Source organism: Sparassis crispa (genome assembly GCF_003851025.1).
Source record: "Sparassis crispa DNA, contig_000005F, whole genome shotgun sequence".
Classification (NCBI taxonomy): Eukaryota; Fungi; Basidiomycota; class Agaricomycetes; order Polyporales; family Sparassidaceae; genus Sparassis; species Sparassis crispa.
In genome coordinates, this window is record NW_020939752.1 from 1,722,763 (window position 1) to 1,739,641 (window position 16,879).

The following is a 16,879-nucleotide window of genomic DNA, read 5'->3' on the forward strand; positions in this document are numbered from 1 at the left end:
TTCCCTCAGTCCTTTTGCTATTGACATCGGATTGAGGGTAAGCTACATTCCTTTACTATACATTAGTTACTCATGCTGATCTATCTGTAGGACTGACTCAGTCCGTGTCTAGGTAGATAACTGAGTCCTTTTGCTATTGACATCAGATTGAGGGACTGACTCAGTCCGTGTCTAGTCTTCAACAGGTTACGAGCCCCGAGAGGCAGCTAAAACGCGCACTCGACTCGCCAGCCGAACCTCCCGTGCGAGACCGCAATGAGCGGCGAACGACGCAACCCCTGGAGCGGACGCTCGTCGCCACGCGGGCGCTCTCCGACTCCTCCACCTTTGCGCAGAGCCTACTGGGATGAACCCGGCACGCCTACCGGCGGTCACAGGCCGCGCGCGAGACCGCAGCGCAGCGGAGAAAATCTGTACGCGCAGTCTTCACCACGCGGATCCGCGGCACCTTCGAGACGGCCCACGCCGAGCCCGAACGCAGGCGGAAGGAGGTACAGGCCTTTGGGAGAAGGCGGAGCAGAGCACTGGACCCTGCACAAGGATACCGACCACTCTTCGCACATGAACCTTACGAAGCTCCCCCACAAGCTCACGCCGACGAACTACGTATCGTGGATGACGACGATGGAATCAACGCTCGACACTATCGAACTCTTCGAGTACGCTACCGGAGAAGTTCCCGAGCCCGATCCGGATGTCGACGAGGCGCGTGCGCGACGCTGGAAGCGCGCAAATGCCTGCGTCCGACTCATACTCGCGTCGAATATGACCGAGGAAGTCGTGTCGCAGATCAGCCACCTCACGGTCGCGGCACAGGTCTGGCAAGAAGTGCGACGACTATTCGCAGGCGAAACCCTTACCGACTGGACACTTCTTATCACCAGTCTCATCACGACGAAGTATGCCGATGGCGAAGATCTGACCCTTCATATTGCGAAGATGAAAGCGTACCGGCGAGATCTCATCCTCATGTCCCGAAATATCCCTGACGACCTCTATGCTTGTTTCATCCGAATCTCTATGCCACAATCCTGGAACTATGTATTTTCTGGCCTTTCTCAGTACTACACATCTTCTGAGATCGAACGACGTCTGAAGGAAGAATATGCCATACGACAGAACCAGCAATCGACAGCGCGAGCATACAATGCCAAGCAGCAGTCCGGCAAGCGATCGAAGAAGGAATACAAACCAGGCGACCCCTTCTGCAAGAATTGTGAACGGCCCGGTCACTACATCAAGGACTGCTGGTCGAAAGGGGGTGGAGCTGAGGGGAAGGGAACACGTAGTAAGAAGAAGGAGAAGAAGGATTTGGAGAAACAGGATGCGAAGGGGAAGGAGCGAGTGAACGAGGCGAAAGAAGACTCCGACCATCTCTCGTGCATGGCGGCACCCGGCTCATCCTCCCGATTCACCTGGATTCTCGACGGCGGATCTACCACTCACATCTGCAGAACGAAATCGGCCTTCATTACATTCACACCTTCGAGCAAGACAATCGGCGGCATTCGGAAGACAGGACCTCAACTTGAGGTGCACGGGAGAGGTGATATCCTCATCCTATGCCACGTTCATAGCGGAGACCAGCACATCGTCATGCTACGAAATGTATGCTACTGCCCGGACGCACGTGACAATATTATCTCGGAGAGCCGTATGGATCAGAAGGGACTATCGATCCACAAGCAGAATGGCCTGGTAGCTGTCCAGAACTCGAATGGGAAGGTTATCATGGAAGGTGCGCGACGACGTGACTTATATGAACTCGACTGCGCAATCGCCCCTCCATCCTCCCATCCCTCTGAGATCTCATTCGCCGCCCAACTCTCTCCATCTGATAGCGAGCTTTGGCACCGCCGGCTTGCTCATATTGGACAGGGCAGTCTCCAATACATGGTAAAGCACGCCCTTGTCACAGGACTCGATCTGAAATCCGTAGAGACACTTGGCCCATGCGACGGCTGCGCGAAGGGGAAGCATCACCAAGCACCCTTTCCGAAGCAAGCCACCAATCGTGCTACAAGCATTCTCCATCGCCTCCACATGGATCTTCAAGGACCATTTGACCTATCCATCACCGGCTATCGCTACACACTCGCTGTCGTTGACGACTACAGCCGCAAGGGATGGAAGGCTTTCCTGAAGGCCAAAAGCGATGCGACTTCGGAGATCAAGGATTTGATCACACGCCTCGAGACATTCTCTGACAAGAAAGTCAAGATCGTTCGATCCGATGGTGGTGGCGAATTTATAGGCAACGACCTCCAGACATATTTCAAATCGAAGGGGATCAAACACGAGACTTCTGCTCCACACACTCCACCACAGAACGGCGTAGCCGAGTGCTATAACCAGACGACACATGAGCACGCCCTCTGCATGTTGCAAGAAGCGAACATGAGCTGGGGTTTTTGGCCTGAAGCCCATGCATACGCATCACTCGTCTGCAATCGGAGTCCTACAAGAGCCCTGGTTGAATCCACGCCCAACGAGAAATTCTATGGCAAGAAACCAGATGTCTCAACCCTTCGCATTTTCGGAGCATGCTGCCATGTTCGCGTTCCCCCTGAATCCCGAAAGAAGCTCGATGCACACTCGCTTGATGGCATTTTCTGCGGTTTTGCACCTAATCAGAAGGCGTACAAGATCTGGATCCCTTTGAGGCACAAGTTTATGGTATCTCGAGATGTTATTGTCTACGAGAATGTCCCAACAATGCCCGAGGACAATGACCAAAACCCTGCTTTGAGCGAGGGGATGACCGCGAGTAAGTCCACTCAAAGCAATAGTCCTGACACGGCTGTTGGCAGAGAACCTTCCACGACATCACCACCACATCCTCCAACTCCTCAGGCTTCGGCATCACCAGCTCCAGCGCCAATCCCTACACCGCCCGAAAATCAGCCATCCACTGCATCAGCACCCACTCCCACCAGCACTCCCGCACCAGCACCAATGCCCCCACCAGCTCCCGCACCTCTCCGACGTTCAGAACGTGTCACGCGCCCATCTTGGATCAAGCAAGCTGCCGAGAAACAGCAGGCACAAGAACAGGCGATGAAGACACACAACAAGGCGATCAAGGAAGCACGCACACTGCGGAGACAAATGAAGGTACAGGCGAGGACAGCTCCAGAACCCATACCAGAGGACGCCGCAGTCCCAATGACACCCGAAGGTGACGTCGCGCAAGTCGCCTATATGGCAGCATTTGGCACGGACATGCCGATGAATTTCCGTGAGGCGACGAAGTGCTCGGAGGCTGATAACTGGTGGACAGCAATGCACGAAGAGATCGACATGCTGCAGAGGCGTGGTACATGGGTACTCGAGGACTTGCCACCCGGCCGGAAAGCCATCGGCAACCGCTGGACATATGTTATCAAGCGTGGCCCACAAGGCGAGATCCTACGATACAAAGCCCGACTTGTTGCACAGGGATTTTCACAGATTCCCGGCATAGACTTCAATGACACATTTTCCCCCACTGTTCGACTTGAATCTCTTCGGGCGATCTTACATCTCACCGCCGCACATGGATGGCATCGTGGACAGGACGACGTGACTGGCGCGTTCTTGCACAGCAAGGTTGACGTTATCATTTATATGCAGCAGCCTGTCGGATTTGACGACGGTACTGGACGTGTTTGTTGCTTACTGCTCAGCTTGTATGGTCTTAGGCAGTCATCCCACCTCTGGAACGAGTACATGGATGGCCAACTGTCAACAATCTCATTCCATCAACTGATCTGCGATAGTGCCATCTATGTTCGTCGTACAGAAACCGGTGCGAATTCCATCCTGGCAATCCATGTTGACAATACCCTCAGCTTCTCAGACTCAGCAGAGGAGCTTGCTTCTGTCCGAAAGCAGCTTCACAGTATCTTTGAGATGAAGGAGGAGGATCCCAACTGGTTGATGGATTTTGAACTCATTGACAATCCCCAGGAACGTACTGTCTCCATCTCACACCGCCAGTACATCTCCACCATTCTCAGACGCTTCAAAATGGAGAATTGCATTCCTGTACCAACCCCCATGGAGTCCAGTCTGCACCTCTCAGTTCACGATGCACCGTCGACACCGGAGGAGATCGCAGAGATGAAGAATCGGCCGTATCGCGAACTTGTTGGCGCCCTGACTTGGATCTCGGTCATCTCGCGGCCTGATGTAGCGTTTGTCAGCGCGCACCTCGCGCAGTTCAATGCCAATCCCGGCAAGAGGCATTGGGAAGCCGCGAAGCGAGTGCTTCGATATCTCGCGGGCACTCGCGACCTTCGCCTCGAATTGGGAACTGCGGACGAGGAAGGCGACACGAACGAATTGGTCGGCTATACGGACGCGGACTGGGTGCGCGACGTTGACACTCTACGCTCCGTCTCGGCATACGTTTTCCAGCTCGGCAACTCATCAATAGCCTGGAGCAGCAAACGCCAGACGACCATTGCCTCATCGTCGACTGAGAGCGAATATATGGCCTTGTCTTATGGCGCGAAACAGGCACTGTGGTACCGGCATTTCCTCACGGAAATTGGACTCACTCTCGGAGGAACCCCTACCACACTCCTAACAGACAATATGGCTGCCAAGGACATTGCGAAGGATACCCGTCACCATGGACGTACCAAACACATCGACGTACAGCACCACTTCGTCCGCGAGCGCATACAAGATGGAAACTTCAATGTCATTCACTGTCCCACTGCAGCAAACATTGCTGATGGACTCACCAAGCCCCTGGACAAGGAGCCATTTTCCAAAATGGTTTCTGATTTAGGACTCTCACTCCATTGAGGGGGTGTGTTGTAGATACAATTTCGTGTAGTCCTCTCACTCCTTCATAGTTAGTTTCCTAATCGGGCACAGATGCTCGCGTAGTATACACGCTCGCTACACGTTTCGTTTCCCTCAGTCCTTTTGCTATTGACATCGGATTGAGGGTAAGCTACATTCCTTTACTATACATTAGTTACTCATGCTGATCTATCTGTAGGACTGACTCAGTCCGTGTCTAGGTAGATAACTGAGTCCTTTTGCTATTGACATCAGATTGAGGGACTGACTCAGTCCGTGTCTAGTCTTCAACAGCGGGGACATTTATTGGCCAATATCGTCAGCATTTACCTCGATCCAAAGAGCATCACAAGAGCATACTTTGTGCGCCAAAGGTAGGTCGCTTTAAATTAAACTCGTCAGGATATGACTTGCAGTTGTGAAGAATATAGAATGATGCTGACTTATTCCCAGGAAAGTCGATACCCTCTGGTGCTGTCTTGCATTTCGCGATCTCGACCTCCTCGATTCTCATAACCCTCTTGAGTTTACCACTCTTCCTGCGCTCTCGGACACCTTTGCTCCGTTCGCTTCCCTGGACCACTCGCTCCCCGCACTTACCTCCTACCCGGCCCCGTGCCAGCAGCCAGCACCCTTCGACGTTGTCTTCGATCTCCACTCTTCCGGGTTCACAGGTTTCCCGATGCCCATACCACACACCCGGACCACCATCCTTCAGTGGTGCTCCACATCCGTACTCGTCGAATCGTGCCAGCACGGTCTCCGTTGGGCTGCTATGGCTCCCTCTCCATTTCACACGATAGGTATAATCGTGCTGCTCTATGCACCCCTCATCTCCGGGCGGCCTTCCACACTCTTCCACCCCTGCAAACACGAGTCCTGCCCCCCCATCACCCTTTGTCTCAGGCGTCCATCTCTATGCTGTTTACGGCGCCACCGAAGTAGGTGCAGTCACTGCCACCTTTGATGTCGACGATGACATCCCTTCTGAGACTAACTTGAAGGCAACGGGTACCACCCACTCTGACTGGCAGTGGATGCAGTTTAACAAGCAGTGCAGCGTGCGTGGGGTTGCAAGTTCACTGCATCTTGTATAGCTCTACTCACACTGACATCCCAACCGCAGTGTCGGCCGTGCGATGAGGTCATCGTGCTGGGCACCGGTCAGCCTCTTTTGTTGTATCTGGTTATCCACGCACTTATTCCTCACGCTAGGACTCGTTTTGATACCAGTCCCACAAGAGAGCCACATTGGCGCCCACCCGCTGGTAGCGGGCTGCGGGCGTGGTCATGTTCGGTCGGGCCCCGCGCCCCCAAGTGTGCTTATCGAGCCGCGCCCCGCCGTGCATCTGATATTGCACAGAACGAAATTCAAGATTATAGGAATTACTCAAAGCCGACCAGAGCTCACCGCTGCTGTCGTGTTTCAACCTGCTTGGCTGAGCATTCAGATCTCAGAACTCATGTCAGACGTCCAGCAACGCTCGCCAGCTGTCACCATGTTCTGCCATCGAGACAGTCACCAGCATCCTCGGGGTCCAAGTGTCGTCGAGTGTCGACAAGGCATCTCAAGTGTGCATGCCTCCGCGTGGTCCTTCCGGCTTCCGAGAGTTCGTGTACATACTTATTTCAAAGCGCTCCGAGAGGCTCGGTAAGCGGATGCCCACACTGTGACCGCATTGTCTCCTTGAATGCCATCAAGACTTCAGAATAAATATTCGACCTCGGCTGCGTGAGGGACAATATGGTGAAGGCGGAATCATTGCGAGCGTCTTCAGCGGATGATCGTACGCATCAACGATAAAAAAATGTCAGTATTATCAAACACTAACGAAATTACAGCGGAGGCACGTCGGAACCTTTCTTGCCTTTCAACAAATTTCTTCCTCACTACGGCGGCATGGTGAGGGCCCACGATTCTTCGCGCGATGACGGGTATTCGCAGTGATCATTCGGCTCAAGTGTTGAGTCCGTTTCCTGCAGAAGTGGAGCCCATACATATCTGCGTCGCAGTCTAGACGACACACCAAACTACAGCTGAGAGTTTAACCTACAGATGTGAACAAAATTTTCCGCTTCTTACATTTTCTGGTTTCACCGTTTCCTCCTCCCAAGACCTCACCGTGCGAGACACAGCATAACACCATGGGGCGTACTCGTAGCAGTGAGAATGGGGGAGCATGTTGCCCTAGACCTTGGCAAGGGGATTTCTGTTGAGGACAAGCTTCTCCACCAACAGCAGGGCACTCCCCACGAGCAGGGTCACGCCTGTCCATATGATCATTGTGTTGTAGTCCCCGTGCGCGCGTGTCAGAAGCGCACCAGCGATCAGGGCGCCGATGAGAGCACTGCGCGGACGGTACGATATCAGTACATCTTGGACCAGCTTGAAGGTGGGACCAGTACGCACGGAAATGACATGATACTTTACGCCATCCCAATCCTCGTTCCAATCTTCTCAATCCGCGAGATCTGGGCGATGCATGGCATGTTTAGGGAGTTGTTAGATCCAGAAAAGAAGCCGTATATCACTGCATAAGCGATGAGGCCCTGGAAGTGCGTCTGGGTGAGCCAGAGCCAGAGCGTAAATAAACCCGAGGAGAATGATAAGAGGAGGAGCAGGTTGTATCTCCCTGCTGTATCTGCAGCTAGGCCCGGGAACACGCGCCCTACTGCGCTGCCTGCATTCATGATAGAGAGAAGGTTGAAGCCGTGTGCCTGGCTAATACCGTGGGCCCCTGCATACTGCACGATGTAGAAATAAGGGACAAATAGATCTGTCAATGTCATTATCGGGGACATCAGATATGGAATAACTGGAGCGTGCGAGATGCACCAAAACACGTCATTCCAGCACTTGCACAGAAGAGCATGAATTTGAAGTCGCGTAGGGACGAGAGGTCGATCCACGGTCCTGGTTTTCGACGTGGCAAACGGCTTGACACCGTGAGGGTGGTGAAGATGCCACAAGCGAGGCAGACGAATCCAGATATACGCACGGACCAGCCAAAACTGGTTTCGTTGAAGAGACGCTGTAGTATCGCGGGGAAAACAATACCGCCTGAAATTGTATATTAATGAGATGGATGTGCAGTGGAATACATATCGATGCTCACCAACGCTAGATCCCGACACTACGATGCCGACCGCGGTAGCCCTCCATTTTACGAAATGAGTCGAAACAGCACTGACAGCAGGATAGAAACTACCATGTAAAATGAATGTTTACAATCAAGGACAACAGAACACTTCAAAAAGTAACTGACGCACATGAGACCACTTCCTATACCGAAGGTGATTCCTTGCGCAAGAATGAACTGGTAATAGCGCGAGGCAAGGGAGGTCATCATGATACTGAACGTGTATACCACAGTTCTGAGCGCGAGCAGAATTGTCGGTCCATAGGCATCGAAAAGCCTTCCAATTATTCCTCCCTGCTCGTACCACGAGGTGGGATGCTAACACAATGAAGGAAGGTTAACGACCTACAGAGAAGAAGAACACCCAGAGTTGAAGCGAGCCGATCCATGATATATCAGACGGGGAGTAATTTGAGAGCTGATGTTCTAAGTACCACAGCTGGAAGCTGCCAAAGGAATTTATCTGGCCGAATGTCGCGAAAAGAGCGGAAAATGCACCAAGAACTATCAGATAGCCACGGATGCCACCCTCTTTGAATGACGGTGGTGCGGGTGTGGGTGCGAGTGGAGGCTCAAGCTGAGCTTCGAGAGTAGAGTCAGAGACCGACTTGACCATCGGAGTGGATGCTGTCTCCAGTTTTTCAGCTTCAGGCATGGCGGACGAGAGGGAGATGAGCGAGCATTAAGGGTGAGCTTGTAGTGCTGCCGACAGGTAAAGGACTTCGTGACGTGGGATGGGACTGACGAACAAGAGTGAGCTGAGTGCAGTGGCATGGAGATGGCGTGTTGGGCCACGAGCTGTTCGGTCCTTGTCCTTAGCCAGGCTTCCTCCTTCCAATCCTGGTCAATACTCGCATTCGTTCAAGATAGGATCAAGGTGATCCCCTGATCAGTTCTGCCGTTGCGACAGGATGTTCCAGGGCGGAGCACTCTTTTTCATAGATTGAATGGATGGGACTCCATAAGTAGGGGGGAGCATTCCCTGCTGGCCAGGACAGTTGGGCTCCGGCCATCTTAGTGGGATGCGTAAACTGGGTTTGTGAATAGACTAGATTATCCGGCCTGGAGAAAGAAGTTAATTTAGAGCAGTTGCAATACAGAAGTTCTGCATGAGAAAATTCTTACGCCGGATTTGAAATTGGCCTGGCCCGAGATCCATCACATCTGAGGTAGAAGTTCGCGGAAAGCCGCATTAAATGGATGGTTACCCCGTAGTCCGAGCCATGTAGACAGGAGGGCATGATCGATGGGTCTGATTCGATTGGCGCCCTACTGGCGCCCCTCATCACGTCACGGCTGAGGGCTTCCTGCAACCAGAGCCAGCGCCGCAAGCAATGAGTCAGATAGTCAGAATCATCGTAGTACAGGTTTTACCAGCTGTATTTGCAATAAAAGGCATGTTAGAGAGTTAGTAGTTCACTGGGAGCGCATATCCACAGGCGCCGCTTGGCGCGCATCAGCAAACTCGCACTTGTCTGGTGCGTCTGGTGCCAGACTCACCATGGGCTGCCACGCCACCACAAACACGCGTGGCACTACATTTGACCTACGAATTTCCACGATACTTATCGTGGCACCATACGATTGCCATAGACTTACCAGACCAAGCATTCTGGTGCCATACTGCTTTACTAACGGTCAAATTCTGCTAACTGAATCCACTAAATATATTGTATTGCTAGCTACAGAACAAATCTACAGCACCTGCTCCAGGCGACAGGAATCCTGTATCATCACTGACCTCCATGCCTTCCTCAGGCACCCTCCTCTGTGGGCTTGCCCACCAGCGCGGCCGCCTCAATATCAGCAGCGACCTCGGCCTTGATATCGCGCGGTGCTCTGCAGCTTGGTCCGGAAGCTGTTGAGCGACGTCTTCGTCTTCGTCGGACCGCTTGCCCTTCTCGTGCATACCGCGACCCTTTTACCTTCTTTGGTGCCGGCTCGTCGCCATGTCGGCCCACCCTGTCATCACTGTGGTCCCCACTCCATCGTTGCTGTCATCGCCGCCCCAGCGCATGAGCTTGCGGATCCCGGCTTCCGTCTTGGCAGTCTCCATTTGGCGAGAGGTGCTGGGGGGCAGAGTGTGAGAAAGATGCTTGGGAGAAGTCGGATAGCATACCTTTGTGCTCCTCACTCATGCATGTGCTTGTTGCACATCCTTGTGATGTCAAGCCCATCCATCCTCGAGGACTGTGAATACTAAATATTCTGAGACAGCTGAGTGAGACGGATGAGACTCATGGCACTTGCCTCGGGTTGAGTGTGCGTTCTTGCACCTTCCGAATTCTGGGGAAAAGGTGACAGGTTGTGCACTGCGGGCGCTGTGCTCGTTCGTTATGTCCACTGCTTGCAGCATCCATGGACATGCAGGTGCAGCACTTCAGTGGGGACCCTGTTCTGGGGTGTTAGAGTCAGTGCATATCTGGAGAATCACAGAGCCCATTGGAAACTGCGGTAATGCAGAAGGGGAGTCAGCGTGCAACGAAAGGGAGAAGGCGACACGTACATGCACACAATGCTGATAGGCACGAGCCTTTCCTTCCCCTTTGCCTTGCAGGCACAGGACTGTACATAGTTGAAAGTGAGCGAGTGCACGGTGGCGCATATGACATGCACATTGTCGACAATTTGAATGAAGCGTATCCGCCGAGCGCAGCATCGTACGAACAATAAGATCGATCAGAGTGTTGCGACTTATTTGGTCCGCTCAACAGAGTCACGTGCGAGTGGACTTAATGTGGGTCCTACTCTCAACTTGAACAAGGCTTGCATGATACAAAGGGTGTTGCACAAGTAGCATATTCATTTAGCTTACAGTAGTTGGAGTGGGTATTGTGCAATATGTGAAACTCTATCTGTTACATTTGCATCCTACCGTGGTGAAGGATCAGAAAGTCTGGTGAAGTATGGTTGGTGTGATGCCACGCGAACCATGGTCACCATAAGCACCATACCAAACTATACTTGTGCGAGTTTGCTGATGCGGACGATGTGCTGACAGTCTAACAATGACTGCCAGAGCACTCAAGTGGGGCACCACCGCTTTCGACTGTCCATGCTTGTTCAGAGGGGAGAGAACGACCGACGGCGGATCCCGTAGGCTGTTAGCGCCGAAGTCTACATTGATATTACACTTTCGAGTAGTCTCTTACAGTGTAACAAAAATTACACTTACTCGCCTCCAGTTGACGCCCGGAGATATTTTGAAATCAGGGTGTGACGTGACAAGGGGCGCTGGTAGGGCGCTAATTGAATCATCTCGTGTAGACAGTCCTCTTCTATATTTATCCCTACCATGCACCAACTGTCAAACCAGAAGATGTTCTAGCAAGGAGGCTGTGGTTTTTTAGATCTACATCTCAGTTTTCGGCAGCCTCCGCGCGATGACTCGTCTGGAATTGAGACTAACATTGTTCACCATGCGACGTTGCATTGGACGGACTGCGTCGTGGTCAAATTGAGTCTGATTGGAAGGTGCGAGTCGGCAACTGGAGTATATGGTACGAAATAGAAGCCATGTCTTTTCGATGCTTCTTATGATGTTACAGCCCAGATCCGAAGCAGTTTGTTTAGTTCCTGTTCTCATCCTCGTTCTACGTTGGAGCACCACCGACAGGTCATCGCACTCCGGCATGGAACTGCTGTGCCTTTTTTATGCTGCACTGCTATTTGGAGGTTGGCACAGCGGTTCTTCTTGCATTGACGTCTCAAACATTCCTGAACAGGCATGATGCTTTCCCATATAGGACAACGAGCAACAGTCTGCCGCTCAAATGTTGGTGTGTACCATCTCTTTGGCTCTGTGCGTCAAGACTCTCGCTTGATACGAAGCTACTGATCGAAGCGGTGGGCACTGGGCAATGGGCAGCACCAGTTACTTCCCAGTCGGAGATAGTATCAAGCCATCTCTCTCCTCTTCAATGTCTGCCCTCACGACACCTAACATAGGGGTGCAATACACCAGCCAAGCGTGGAGAACTTGCCCCAACGGCGAGAAGGGATATGCGACAAGTGACTTGTGGGAACAGCATCCGACGAACCCGAAGTTGTGGCGTATGCAAGTACACTGCATCTTGTATAGCTCTACTCGCACTGACATGAAATGGTAATATGTAGCGTAGGGGAAGATAACATCTGGGAGCATATCTTCCATTCTTTTGGTGGTACGGGAAGCTGAGAGATGCCGAGTTCATTGGAAATTCCTCAGCGGCCGTTCAGCATGTTCCCAATCTGAAAGGCTATATATATATAGCAATCACAGTTCTCAGGGTCCCCGAAACTTTTAGGGTGCGGTCAAAAAACTTTCAGTTGCGCCTCTCTTGATCTTGCCTAGTGTTGAGTGCATGCCAGATGCTAATTCGCGGCTGCGGTCAGCATTCTCTTCTCGACAACTGCCTTTGGAGGACTAGCAGCTCTGCTTGTCCATCTCAAATATACGTGGCGTGAAACTGCGCGATCTTGAAAGAAACTGCAAATGGTAGTTATGTTCGATTCATGTGCAGGCCGAATTCCCTACGGGTTATTAGGCGCTGAACTGGGCGAGGGTATAAGTGCCAGTTTTCTGCTTCTCATGCCCAATCAATTTCTGTTCACCATGTCGTTGTTGTCCAGAAGTGGACCTACATCCACCTGGAAGGTAGACTTTAAGGAGATGCGCACCAATCTGTTCCCAGAGATGGTAGAGCGACTCACAGAGTTGGTTCCGTATGTCTCTACCCAAGGAGCCTTTGGCCACGAGATACTGAAAAGGACGAAATTCATGGATATATCGGTCCACCAACGCCCCGAGGACGGAAAGGACTACACGCGCGTCGTCTTGAGACTTAAAATGGAACATGGTGCATTTTGACGTTTGTGCTACCTTCGCCCGTGTTCCTGACTGAGCCCTCCCTTTACTTATTGCAGATATGTTGAATCCCAGAGGTGGTCTTCATGGGGGATGCACCGCGTTCTTGGTAGATGTGTCCATGTCTTACCGTTCATACTTTCTGAGGAATCCTTACTGACCCTCTAGTACAGTTGCTCAGGTATGGTGCTCGCGGCCTATGGAATGTTCAAGATCCACTGCGCGAAGCAAGAGAATAGAGCCTCGGTGTACCCCAAACAGGTCACCCAAGCCATTAACGTTGTTTATCACAGAGGAACGCATCCGTGAGCTCACGCTACTCTCACACACATTGTTTTGGTCGTCAATGTGATCTCCACCATATCCAGTGGTGCGAAGCTTGAAATTGTGGGCACAACAACATCCTGGGGAAAACGCGTCTTGACAGCGTGGACTGAGGTTCGTTACCTTCGCTGATATGTTTTCTAGGTGGCAGACGTTCTGAAAGTACTGCATAGATCTGGGATGCTACAAACCATCGGCTTGTCGCATCCGGTACTATTGTCAAGATGGACCCTTGAGCTAAATTGTGATCCTGGTGTATTGTACCAATATCTCCTCCGTACATGCTTAGATGCTAGTGGAAGCCAGCGCGCTACCGGCAATCACTCGGAGATGTGAACAGGAACAGAATCTCTTCGTTGCGTGCATACAGGGAGATCTGATAAGTATTGAATATCCTAGAGCACTAGCTAATCTAGCGTACCTTCGTTGTGTGCATACAGGGAGATTTGAAGCAGCAATGAAGGTGTGAGGGAGTCTGGAAGAAGCTGTGTCATGACCCTATTTCAGGGTTACACTCTTCTGCACTCTGAAACAAAAGCATGGAGTAAGAGAGAAGGAATGCTGGCCCCTGGCGGTCCCCACCACAAGACCAGTCTGCACCAACCTCTACGTGGTCCAGGGGACTAGTACCTCCGCAAGAGGGAAGCTAACGGGTGCAGAAGAAGAAGAAGAAAATCGCAAAAGGCTAGGGCAAACACCCAAACAGAATGCAATCTGCAAAACACAACACAAGGTCCGTCTAACCATAATTCAGACAGCTCGCAGATGCACTACCCGTTCCCTATGCCAAACCCCCTGGACTAGATACTTCAGACATCATTCATCATGATGAAAGCTCACACCGAGCTGCGGCCACCATACCGCTGGCCATACCAGGCCCTCCACACCCGGAAAAATTAGACACACCACAGTGTGATGTAAATACCATACACCATAATACAATAACCCGCCAGACAACAAAGCACAAAACAAGGTACTAAAACTATCCCCACTCCTACCACCAACATAGACACATCACCACCGATGCAGGCCACGTCACCAGTCAACAATTACCAAAATAAGCAATCAGATGATATAAGCAAAACATGAAGATCCGAATGACCAACCTACAGATCGCTCCAGTATTATACTACAAAACCCTTAATAATCCAAGTACCTACCCTTGCGACCGCCACACTAAACCCATACCAAATGAATACTCTATGTTTTTGTACACACGTGCCCAAACCAGATCCCACCCCCCCTTCACGTCAAACTCAACAAGATGTCGGCAACATAAACACCCAATAAATCACTAAAAGGATTGACCGACCAGAAACACACCCCAACGGAAAACCCCCATACCACCACGATGAGCCCACAAAATCGTCCATCCTCCCCATGGATCCCATCCTTCTTCTTCAGCCCACCGAAACCATCCTCACCCCTACTCTCACACGAACCCGTCGCACCAATCTCTATAACAGACAACTCCCGCATCCCTCTCCCACACTCCTCCGACCTGGCCCCAGATGGTTCCTTGAATGAAGAAGTCATCTTCAACCCCCCCCCTCCTCGAAACCTTCTCTGGTACAATAACAGTATAGATCCATAAGCCAATCGGGAAACCATCACGTACCCGTCCATAGCGAGTCGCCCTCCCCACATACATACCCCTTGCAATAGGATGTCAGCTCAGAGCAGGACGATATGGCAGAGGCATCATCACCAGCATCCTGCACCTCGGAGATTGTCATATCACCTTCAGGGTACTCGAAACCTCATGCTGTGAGACCTTCTACATATCAACCCATCTCGACTGGGCAGATCCAGCCTATTGCAATGTCAGAAATCCCCACCACGGACATAAGGCCGGAGACTCCCATTGGCTCGGCGATAGATGTAAGTCACATGTCTCAAATCTGAGTCCAGACCCCACACGTGAAATCCGCGCCCAGAATTTTAGATACACGTGTATACCTCGTGCTCAATCTAGACCCAAATACACCGAGTACAACCATTGTGTACCATGACACTACACCCGACGCTCCTACCTCATACAACACAGGTAAGTCACAATACACAAACTCACCCATCTGCAACCTGGGTCAGCACAACATAACCTGCAAACAGAGAACGCAGGAATGAGCTCTTAAAGCTTATCTGATGCACTCCCGCCAGCCCCTCTCGCTGAACCGTGAATGTCAACGAGTCGCTGTCACCCCCCACGAGGCGCGATGAGGACCCACTACAACAGCGAGAAAAGCAACGACCCCACAGAATGCATGCAACCAACGATCCGACCCGATCTCATACTGCGTCTACCTGACAACCACGACGAACGCACCACGTAAGCAGCACACTGAACTGTTAACCTCTCAGCATTCTCACAATGCCCGAGTAGAACAGCGAACACAGAAAATCAATTCCCTCCACCGCGCGGTAAGACACATGTCCCTCTCCCATCCCTGAAACCAATACTAAAATGTACATAATTCTCGCACCCGCTCACTGCGCGACATCCTACCCATATAGACTATCTAACAGCAATTGAAACCGCATCAGAAGACCCCGATGACTGCCCGTCATACACCCTCCACCTCACCCCACAATTCTTTGATCACACCTTTCAGTCATGTTACCTGAACTGAACTCCCATTTACCCTGACATTGTCATGAACTGGACAGCCAGCGGACATCGGCCCATTGTCACCATATTGACCTCTACCAGCAGTGGGCCCATATCTTTCATGTGTGGGATACCAGCAGTGGGCCCACCGCTAGTGTTCTTCTCCCAGTGCTCGGCCCACTAGCAGGGCATATTACAGTGTTGTAACCATTAAGCAATGGGCCCACCGCCACAGGTCAGAGGGTGGGCCGACGCCAGAGCATGTTATCGCCATCGATGGGCCCACTGCCAAAGTATGATCAATGAGCAGTGGGCCCATCACCACAAGTGTAAGATGACGGATGGGCCCACCGCCAAAGGTCAGAGTGTTGGCCATGGCCAGAGCATGTTTGTCTGAGCAATGGGCCCACCGCCAGAGTATGATGAATGAGCAGTGGGCCGATCGCCCAGAGTGTGACCTGAAGGATAGGCCCACCGCCAAAGGTTAGAGGGTTGATGATTGCCAGAGCATGTTATCGCCAGCAATCGGCCCATCACCAAAGCACCCTCAGTGAGGGCCTTACTGCAAGCACCCATGGGATAGGTCATCACCAGGACATGTTTCCACCAGCAATCGGCCCACTGCCAAAGGTCAGAGGGTTGGCCAATGCCAGAGCATGTTATCGCCAGAAATCGGCCCACCGCCAAACCCAGTGGGTTGACAATCACCAGGATATGTCATCGCCACCAATGGGCCCATTATCACATACAGCCCTGCAGTTTCCAGGCGCATTGGTGGTGATGATGTGCTCTGGTGATCGCCAACCCTCTGACCTTTGGCGGTGGGCCCATCACTCACCAGCACTCATGGCGGAGGGCCAATTGGTGGCGAAAACACGGCTTGGCGATGGCCAACCCTCTGACCCTTGGCAGTGGGCCCTTTGCTGGTGGAGCAATATTCCCATGCAGTGAAGCTCTCACTCAGGTCCTTTGGGGATGGGCCAATTGCTGGCAACAACATGCCTTGGTAATGGCGAGCGCAGTCCGCCCATCTCAAGAGTACACTGGAGGAGTGATGGGCTTTAGAGCTTAGTGATGCAGAAGTGAATGTATCCATTTTGTACTGGTATATAAGCTGTTACATAGCGGTCATATATTGCTAACACCAGAATGCTCAAAGACACTAGT

General features: G+C 51.9%; 2 protein-coding genes across 2 annotated transcripts; one reads left to right on the forward strand and one right to left on the reverse strand.

Moving 5' to 3' along the window:
- Positions 1-255: 255 nt before the first annotated feature.
- SCP_0605750 (Retrovirus-related Pol polyprotein from transposon TNT 1-94) lies at positions 256-4,794 on the forward strand (the record flags this gene model as incomplete). The annotated part of the gene is made up of 1 exon (XM_027759708.1): positions 256-4,794. The coding sequence occupies one exon, from the start codon at positions 256-258 to the stop codon at positions 4,792-4,794; it is 4,539 nt and encodes a 1,512-aa protein (XP_027615509.1).
- A 2,188-nt stretch (positions 4,795-6,982) lies between these two features.
- Positions 6,983-8,589, reverse strand: SCP_0605760 (Aspyridones efflux protein; the record flags this gene model as incomplete). Its single annotated transcript, XM_027759709.1, has 6 exons — positions 6,983-7,142; positions 7,226-7,571; positions 7,631-7,855; positions 7,911-7,999; positions 8,065-8,228; positions 8,284-8,589. The coding sequence occupies 6 exons, from the start codon at positions 8,587-8,589 to the stop codon at positions 6,983-6,985; spliced, it is 1,290 nt and encodes a 429-aa protein (XP_027615510.1).
- Positions 8,590-16,879: the final 8,290 nt, after the last annotated feature.